At 44.8% G+C, this 9,411-nt stretch overlaps 1 protein-coding gene across 1 annotated transcript in view; it reads left to right on the top strand.

The window, feature by feature from the left end:
* The window catches only part of LOC132455390 (calcitonin gene-related peptide type 1 receptor-like), a 16,862-nt gene extending 8,042 nt beyond the window's left edge, over window positions 1-8,820 (top strand). The window contains exons 4-13 of the mRNA XM_060049246.1: window positions 1-12; window positions 512-624; window positions 1,349-1,440; window positions 2,463-2,589; window positions 3,345-3,498; window positions 4,082-4,142; window positions 4,499-4,565; window positions 5,169-5,375; window positions 5,690-5,731; window positions 6,788-8,820. The exon at window positions 1-12 is cut by the window's left edge and continues 99 nt beyond it. Coding sequence (XP_059905229.1) covers window positions 1-12; window positions 512-624; window positions 1,349-1,440; window positions 2,463-2,589; window positions 3,345-3,498; window positions 4,082-4,142; window positions 4,499-4,565; window positions 5,169-5,375; window positions 5,690-5,731; window positions 6,788-7,015 — 1,103 coding nt within the window. The 3' untranslated portion in view covers window positions 7,016-8,820. The remainder of the gene's footprint in view (window positions 13-511; window positions 625-1,348; window positions 1,441-2,462; window positions 2,590-3,344; window positions 3,499-4,081; window positions 4,143-4,498; window positions 4,566-5,168; window positions 5,376-5,689; window positions 5,732-6,787) is intronic.
* The last annotated feature ends 591 nt before the right edge of the window (window positions 8,821-9,411 follow it).

The following is a 9,411-nucleotide window of genomic DNA, read 5'->3' on the forward strand; positions in this document are numbered from 1 at the left end:
TTGACCCTAAAGGTCAATTCCCTCCTCCTCCTCTCCCCCATCTCCTCCTCCTCCTTCTCCTTCTCTTCTACGCCTCTCCTCCTCCTCCTCTATACCTCCCCCCCCTCTCCTCCTCCTCCTTCTCCTCCTCCTCTATACCTCTCCTCCTCCTCCTCCTCCTCTATACCTCCCCCCCTCTCCTCCACCGTTCTCCCTCCACCTGCTTTTCACCCTCCTCCTCTCCTCCTCTTCTTCATTGTCCCCTTTTCCTCCTCTCATCTTCCTCCTCTCCTTTTACCTCATCCCCTCCTCCTTCTCCACCTCTCTCCCTCCTCTTCCTCCTCCTCACCTCTTCCTCCTCCTTCTCCTCCTCTCCTCCTCCCTTCCTTACACTCAAACTCCTCTCCTCTCCTCCGCCTCCCCTTCCTTCCCCTCCCATCCTCCTCCTCCTCTTCCTCCTCTCCTCCTCTCATCCCCTCATCCCCTCCGTTACGCTCCGCTAGATGGTGACCTTTGACCTTTTCGTGTACAGCGATGGCGTCCAAGGTGTGTACGGACGAGGGCCAGTGGGGGCGCCACCCCGAGAGCAGCCGGACCTGGACCAACTACACCACCTGCAAGACCCACACGGTGCAGGGTCACAAGGTAAGCCCCCCCAAGCCCCTCCCCCAGCTGCCCCCCCAAGCCCCTCCCCCAGCTGCCCCCCCAAGCCCCTGGCCAACCTGCCCCCCACAAAGCCCCTACCCCACCCGGCCACCTAACTCATCTAGCCCCCCAAAACGTTTTATACACACAATACCATCAGTAGATCACCCGTCGACGCCATTTTGTTTTTACGACTCGATAAGTAGATTGCCGAACACAGAGCTTGCGTGTTGCTGACGGATGTCACAAGCTCTGTGTTCGTCAATCTACTTATTGAGTCTCAAAAACAAAATGGCGTCGACGGGTGATCTACTGTTGGTATTTTGTGTATAAAATGTCCTTTTTAATAGACAATCTGTACACTTACAAAGTTCTCAATGCCTCGTTTTATATTTTAAGACCCATATTATACTATCAAAGAAGTGTCGGGCTACTTCTAGCCTTTTAAGTGGTTGAAAATAGCGATTTAGTTTTTACCATAACCAGTGCCCCCATCGTTCCAAGTTTTTAGCGTTTAAATAGAATCGGCTAAAAACAGCCAACTGAAGAAAGCGCCTATGTGCGGTTTTTGTTCTCCAAAACGAACGTTTCAACTCGTTATCATACAAAACATATCCCAAATCCATTTTGCACCGGAATTACCCTTTAAATGAACTAAAAAAATCATGGACAAAATGGACGTCTTCTAATTTTCCCGCCTTTTCCTTCTCCCCTTGTCCTCCAGACTGCGGTGAACCTCTTCTACCTGGCTCTGCTTGGTCACGGCCTGTCTCTGACCTCACTCCTCATCTCCTTGGCGATATTCTTCCACTTCAAGTAAGTGCCAGCAACGACGTCTGAGGCCTTCCAGCACGCGCTAATAAATATTACACATATCGATAATTGCCATAAAAAGTCATATTTTAAAGTTGATCTTAAAAAAAATACAAAAGTCTAATAGATGACTTAAGCAGATAGTGGTTATGGAATGTGAGAAGCACTCTGATTGGCTTAGGATATAGTCAATGTGGCACAGTGAAGGAGAGTAGACTTTGGAGTTAGGAGAGAAGAGATAGGTTAGATATCACAATTTGGAGAAAAAAATTGACTTTTCTCAGGCAATTATGCGATGAGGCAATTATGCGAACGATCTTGAATTATGCACGTATTGCAAAACATGGAATTACGGCCGCAGAGGTCGTGTTCTGGAGGTCAGGATGTCAGGAGGTCAGCTCTGGGCTGAGCTGTGGAAGAGTTTTGAAGGAATGTTTATGTCTGTCTCCCGGTGAGCGATAGCGGTCAGGGAAAGTGTGCGGCGGCCAAACTAAACAGTTTCAACATGCTAATGGCTCGGCTGGCAATTGTTCCCAACAATGGACAATGCCGGGACGAGGAAGAGCCAGGAACACACGCGCGGTCATAAGAAAGAGTCCCAGAGATACTTCCTCGCTTGTTTTAAACACTCACACACTTGGAGCGTGTTGAGTCAACGCCCGGTCGGGGAGAACACAGAATACGCCTGCCCTCGGAAACGCCAGTTTATTTGTACAGCACGTGTGTAGTGAAGCGCGGGTTTATCGCTGCTCCACGTGAAAGGATGAAGTGAAGTAAAGTATAGATGGAAACGTATAGGGACAAAACAGTAAAACAATCATTTTTATGATGCCCACTAAAAATAACGATACTGGAGTATTAAGACATTCCCCGGTGAGTATAGTATTTATCGTTTACATCCCAGTCAGTCAGTCAGTCTCTCTCTCTTCCTCTCTTCCTCCCTCTCCCTCCCTCCCTCCCTCCCTCCCCCTCTCCTTATCTCCCACACTAACAGTGTCTCTCTCTCGCCCCTTCTCTCTCTGCAGAACTTTAAGCTGCCAGAGGATCACACTCCACAAGAACCTGTTCTTCTCCTTCGTGCTGAACTCGGGCATCACCATCATCTGGTATACCACGGTGAACAACCACAACGACCCCATGCAGAGTAACACCGTGGGTACCCGAGCACCACCATGCATGTTCTGACACTACGTTACGTTAGACGGCTGCTTGGTTCACTTCTGGAAGGAGACAACGGCAGCACACATCAGTAAAAAAAAAGAAGGGAAAATAGAAACATACATGAATGGACTGCAGACAATGAAATATAGATCTGTAACATCTTCATCTAAAAATGTATATACTGTTAGCCTCATAGCATCATTTGTTTCGTCCTATTTTAAGGTTTTCTGGCACATTTTTTGCCAAACACATCTCACCAACAGCGTCTCACTACCAGCGTTGGTGAGACGGGAAGTTGAAGTATATACACATATCCCCTGTTATGATTGGTTATGTCCTGTGCCCAGGCGAGTTAAAGGGGTTGTAACTGGTTTTAACTGTGCCGAGGAGAGCTATAAGGCCTAAAAAAAAAAAAAGTTTGGTTCCTGTTGGTTGTCAGTTGAGGTCATGGGTAGGTAGGGAATTTATTTTATTTTTTTATTTTATTTTTTCCAGCGGCAGCGAATGATAGGTAGGTTGTTTTCATTTAAAAACGAGAAAATTCGCTCATCCTTGTACAGAATGAAGAGGTGCTGTACCAAAACGTGATTATAGTTTGCATAAAAAAAATAAAAAAATTTTTTTTTAAAGCTCATAAAATAATTTGAACCAAACACATTTTTTTTTTAGGCCTAAGGGTTGTGATTGGTTGTGTCCTGTGCCCAGGTGAGCTATAATGGTTCTGATTGGTTGTGTCCTTTCCCCAGGTGAGCTGCAAGGTGATCATGTTCATCCACCTCTACCTGATGACGTGTAACTACTTCTGGATGCTGTGTGAGGGCATCTACCTGCACACGCTCATCGTGGTGGCCGTGTTCGCAGAGAAACAGCATCTGTTGTGGTACTACCTGCTGGGATGGGGTAAGGACCTGCGACCATACTGGGTAACGACCTTCTGGGACGGGGTGACAACCTGTGAACTCAGCTGGCCCTACCTGCTGGGATAGGGTTAGAACCCAAAACCTCATGTGATAATAACTACTGGGATGGGGTACGAACCCATGACCTCATGAGGCACTTCCTGCTTGGATGGGGTGATAACCCTTTTTTTTTTTACACTGTATGGTAAGAAGAAACCCATGACTTGATGTGGGATTATCTACTGTAATGGGTCAGGAACCTATCATTTCACATGATACCTCTGCTGCAATGGGATTAGAATATACAACGTGGGACTCACTACTGGAAACGGGGTTTATGGGCAAGATAGGATTAAAGGTTGTGTATTCAAGTCCCCAATGTCCACAGTCTATTCTAGGCATACAGCTCCTTCTCATGAATTACGTTTCTATTCAAAAACAATGCATAGAGAAAGCAGGTAAATAGTCAAACCCGATGTGTGCAACTATACTTGTATAGTTGCACACATCCAATTTCAATGTGAAAGCAGCAAGGTCATTTTAAAGTGTCGCTCTATTGTAACGCCACTCGTTGGAACTTGCAGGTTTCCCGTTGGTTCCAGCCCTGATTCACGCGGTGGCCCGGTACTGCTATTACAACGACACGTAAGCCTCTGGGCCCAGTGCTCTTCCCCTATCGATCACTGGTAGAACACAACGGTAGCTAATGCTCCATGTCCGGCCCAAACATGTCTGCATGTACTGTAAGGAAAGTTTTAAAGTGGGAAGCTTGAACACAGACAGACAGACAGACAGACTGACTGACTGACTGACTGACTGACTGACTGACTGACTGACTGACTATTTCACTTCCTGTTCAATAACAAAATGCCTGTAGAACAGATTCTGGCTCTGAATCTAGTCGTTCTGACCGGACTGGTTACATTCGGCCCCGTTCCATTTGTTCAAATTCGAGTGTTCTTTGTGTTCTGATTCGATGTTTTCTGCACCTGCCGTCTCAGCTGTTGGATCCGATCGGACACGTCACTGCTCTACATCATCCACAGTCCCATCTGTGCTGCATTACTGGTAAGGCGCAGCAACTGGGAGCCCAGTTTGGCCCCAAGCAGCACAGAGTTCATATACATTTGAGTTTCACACTGACCTTTCAGCGATGCTAGTCGCTAACCAATCACGTTCAAATATGTTGTCGTGTCCTCGAACATATGACGAATACACTGTTTTATTGATTACTAATTAATAAATACCCCACTATAGTGCCGTACAGCTACAAGAAAACAAGGAAGGAAAACAAATAGTTTGCATTTCGGAAAATCTGTCCTAATTTGAGATTCCGCAACGCCTAGCCTAGCGCCTACACAGACTGACTCAAACCCCCGACCGAATGCCTACCCAGGCTGACTCAAACGCCCAACCTAACCCAGCCTACACACACAGTCTCCCATGCCCAGCCTAGCCTAGCGCCTTCATAGTCTGTATCCAAAGCTAGCCTAGCACCTACACAGGATGTATTCAATGCTAGCCTAGCGCTGGAGCTGCCCACACTTGGTCCCGCTAGTTCTTCCTACATAATGTGCAAGCGGGCAAACTTCCCATCGATAGACATAAAGGCACCCATGGTCCCATTTACGAGCAAACGTTGACATGACCGGACTTGAACTCTCATTCCAGGTAAACTTATTCTTCCTGCTCAACATCGTGCGCGTGCTCATCACCAAGCTGAAGGTGACCCACAAGGCGGAGTTCAGCCTCTACATGAAGGCCGTGAGGGCCACCCTGATCCTCATCCCCCTCCTGGGCATCCATTTTGTCCTGTTGCCCTACAAGGGCCCCTCTGAGGTGTACCAGTACGTCATGAACATCTTCATTCACACCCAGGTGAGGACACATTACGCTAAACAGATAAAGAGAAAATAATAAAGTTATGCTAAGTCAAAGAGCCAAAGTTAATTTAATAAGCTAAGCTACTACAAGATGAGCTAATATAAGGATATATTTGCATAGGATAAACTTGTATAAGATAGTACAAGTTAAACTTCATAGATGGGAAAATAATAGTTTAGCCAACTCAAAGAGCCAACGTTTATTTCAACAAGACTACCCAGTACTGTCGATTTGGTCTTATGCTCTTATGAACAATGGCCGATCAGTTAAAGAGATATAATGATCTTCATCCTGTTTTCGTCCTGCAGGGTCTTCTAGTGGCCACCATATTTTGCTTCTTCAACGGAGAGGTAGGTGGTTCTGTTTGGTTTAGTAGTTGAATTCACTCTGCTCGAAGTTACATGAAACATTAAGGTTGTGTTCGATTGTTTGTGGTGTTGTTGTGTGCTTCCGTTGCACTCTCCAACGTCCAGAGGATTACACAAAGAGCCTCGGAGGGACAGCCCGGGGGATAAATCAAACAAACGCTAATTCCCTGATCCCCGTCCAGCTCTTTAAGGAGAGTGTGCCTTTCCTGGCATCAGTTGGGAAACACAGTGGAGTCAACCAGTAGCGCCATGCCAACAGGGTTCAAAACATGCTCCAAAAAACAATATTTCTAATAGGAAAAGGTAATTGTTTTGCAGTTAAGTGGCAACTGCGACTGCGACTGCGAATAGAGAGCCAAGATAACCCCTCACTCATAACACGGTGAAAACACACAGCAGTGCAGCATTTCCACTCGCATTGAGGGCATTAAGCAGACGGTTTTATCCAAAGCAACTTACAATACTTTCATTTGTCAGAAGAAAGAGAAACAACAACATATCACTGTCGGTACAGACGTATCTTTATTTGAATTAGAATTAGAATATCTTTATTGTCATTGTAACAAGTACAACGGAATTAAGTGCAGTCCTTGTTCAGTGCAGAAACATCACATTGAGGTCGTACGTAGTACGTACGTATGCATAAATTAATTAATTAAAACTATAAAAATAGTCAACTATAGTCAACTTAAGTGCACTAAAAAACACATAAGAAATTAGTGAGGTTATGGCTGTTTGGTAAAAACTGTTTTGTAGTCTGTTTGTTCTTGTTTTGGTGGACCTGTATCTCCTGCCTGATGGCAGTAGTTCAAACAGTTTGTGACCGGGGTGTGATGAGTCCTGCAGGATGGATTTGGCCTTTTTTTTTTTAGCTAGGATGTTCATCGAATCAAGTGCCAAGCAATAACAATCGCTAGGTTAACTCATTCTCCCTGCACAACAAAAGCTACACATGAATCCGTGCGCACGTTTGAAGAGATACGTTGTGTGTTGGATCTGCCTTTCACCTGGCCCCTTCTGCCTCCTCCTGGTCCCCAGGTCCAGACGGTCCTACGGAGACACTGGAACCAGCAGCGCATGCAGTTCGGCGGCACCTTCGCCAACGCCGACGTCTTCCGCTCCGCCTCCTACGTGGCCTCGTCCCTGACGGAGGTGCACCGCTGCTACAGCATCGAGAGCCACACCGAGTACCTGAACGGGAAGAACTACCAGGACATCCAGACGCCCGTGCACACCATCCACAGATCGGACATGCCCTTCGCCTGAGCCACCGGCCACCGCAGCCCCGACGACCACCCTCCCAAAAAAAAAACGTCCAATCAGAGACTCAGACTCCATGTTTAGATATCTAAACCAATCAATCACAGGGTGGAGTTACCGTTCCTGTGAAGATTGGTGCGTCAAGAGTCATGGCGGCCAGCTCCCACCTGTGTACTTGAAGACGCGTGGGAAATTTGTGTCTCGAAACAACGTCACACTTGGGTCAGAATCGACATCAGCGGGAGACATTGCGTGAATTATTTGACATATTCCTTTATATTTTCCATCCCGACGCTTCACCTAAGGCCTGCCTCAATGATCACAGAGCCTGGGAGGGTTTCTGAGGGAGATATTCAAGATAATTTGAGTCCAATGTCTCGGTTCCTATAGTCAGAATAAAAGTTTGTAAATATTCACATGCTCTAGAACAGACACACTGAAGTGAGAAGCCGCAAATCAGCTCATCGAATGGAGCTAGCCTGCTTCCCGTATTGGGGATCGAAAGCATCTACTGTAAACCCAACACTGGATTTTAACTGGACAGATGTCTACCCTTGGATTCTTGGATTATTGGGGGTTACGCAGGGCGGAACCTTCAAACAGTGCACAGAAAAGAAAAAATAATGTCTCAATAACTACTTATATTGGATTATTTGAAAGGTCACATGGGTAACAAATTCAGGCAGGTCCCTGATCGGTATGCAGATAGATAAATACATTTAGGAAGTAAATATGAAACATGAAAATACAGAACATTTATTTTCGTTTTTTTTTATTGACTTTCCCTTTATTTATTTCTATGTGACTTTACAAATGCTCTAATAATATCAGACACTCGTGATAACTATTTATGCGTTTGTTTAATGACTAATTTGTTTTTTGGACGTGGTCAGCCCTACATAGTCTAACACTGACCCCCGTCGTACAGGAAGAGAAATTAAACCATTTATGTTCCTATATATCCTTCCAGGAACACTTAGCAGGGCGTGGGTAGTTTTCAACATATCATTGTCCATATCTGCCCGTTTTACTTCTGAGAACAATAATCATGGAATACTAAGTCAACTGGGACGGCTAACGGCCAGCTAAAAGATATTATTTTGTATTTGAAATATGCATATGTTTTATGTTAGTGAAAGCAATGAATACAATCATTACTGTATTAAAATCACTGAAATAATATAAAAGCATCAAATTTGTGAGAACTTTATATGTCAAATGACAATCCAATTCCCAACTGATTCCATATTAGTTTGAGTTATTCCAAGATGTATCCTTATACTTATAGCAGTTATACACAATGGGACAAGTGGACAATATAGTGAATATGGAAATAGAAAAGAGACATGCACAGATGCCCAATATTTATTATTTTTTTCCAAAATTCCAAAATTCTGGAACAGTGCCAGTGAAAACAACAGGAGGTAATGGAGAGTGGGACTTTGTGTCTAATGCAATTCCTTAGGGATAGCCGTACTGGGAGCTAACAAAATAAAAGTCCTCATGTAGCGATAGCATATTCTGGGAGCTAACAAAATAAAAGTCCTCATGCAGCGATAGCACATTCTGGGAACTAACAAAATAAAAGTCTTAATGTAGAGATAGCACATTCTAGGAACAGAATGAACAGTGGCCGGCTAATCTTTCAAATATCTTTTAAATTCCTCTTATTGTTATAATCACAGCAAAATAGAAACTACGAACACGGATTGAATAAGTGCAGATCAAATCATGTGTCGATGCGTCAACAAACACTTTTACAATAACTAAATTCCCATTAACGAAGTCCATGTTGGATGTTGTTACTGACGTCAAGTCGGACAAAAACCAGAGCACTGAAATGATACCAAATTTCCGACCTATATTTTAAGTTGGGCAGCCATTCAATTACTTTTTAACAAGTCGGAACTCGAGTTGTCTTGAACGCAGCATTAACCCCCTCAGCGAGAGCCATCTGGTCAATCAGATGCCCCCAGCCTTGTCCTCGACCTCCCACCACAGCGGTGGCGGCCATTTTGTGAGTTCCACTCGCCTGTGGTCCCAGCTGGGGACGCAGACTCCGCAAACACTCTTCCTGTTTCTAAGAATACATTGCCATTGACCTGAATGTGTCCCCCCCCCCCCCAGTGTACATGGATAAACCGGCGTACTCTCACTGTATGCCTCCTGTCCAACTTTTGTGGACTGAGATATTATACTGTGGTGTCTTTACATATTCCAGAGTATTGCAGCTAGTCGCATCATAGGACATGTTGTGAATAGAAGAGTGTGAAAACAAAAAAACTGTAGCAAATACCCAGTATACACGTATATTATGGCAAACACCAGTAACAAGCTCACTAGGGGATTCTCTTGGCTCTATTTATCTTGTAGTTCTAGTGACGTTTAATTACAGTCAACAT

The sequence above is a fragment of the Gadus macrocephalus genome, chromosome 4 (assembly GCF_031168955.1).
Source record: "Gadus macrocephalus chromosome 4, ASM3116895v1".
Taxonomy (NCBI): Eukaryota; Metazoa; Chordata; class Actinopteri; order Gadiformes; family Gadidae; genus Gadus; species Gadus macrocephalus.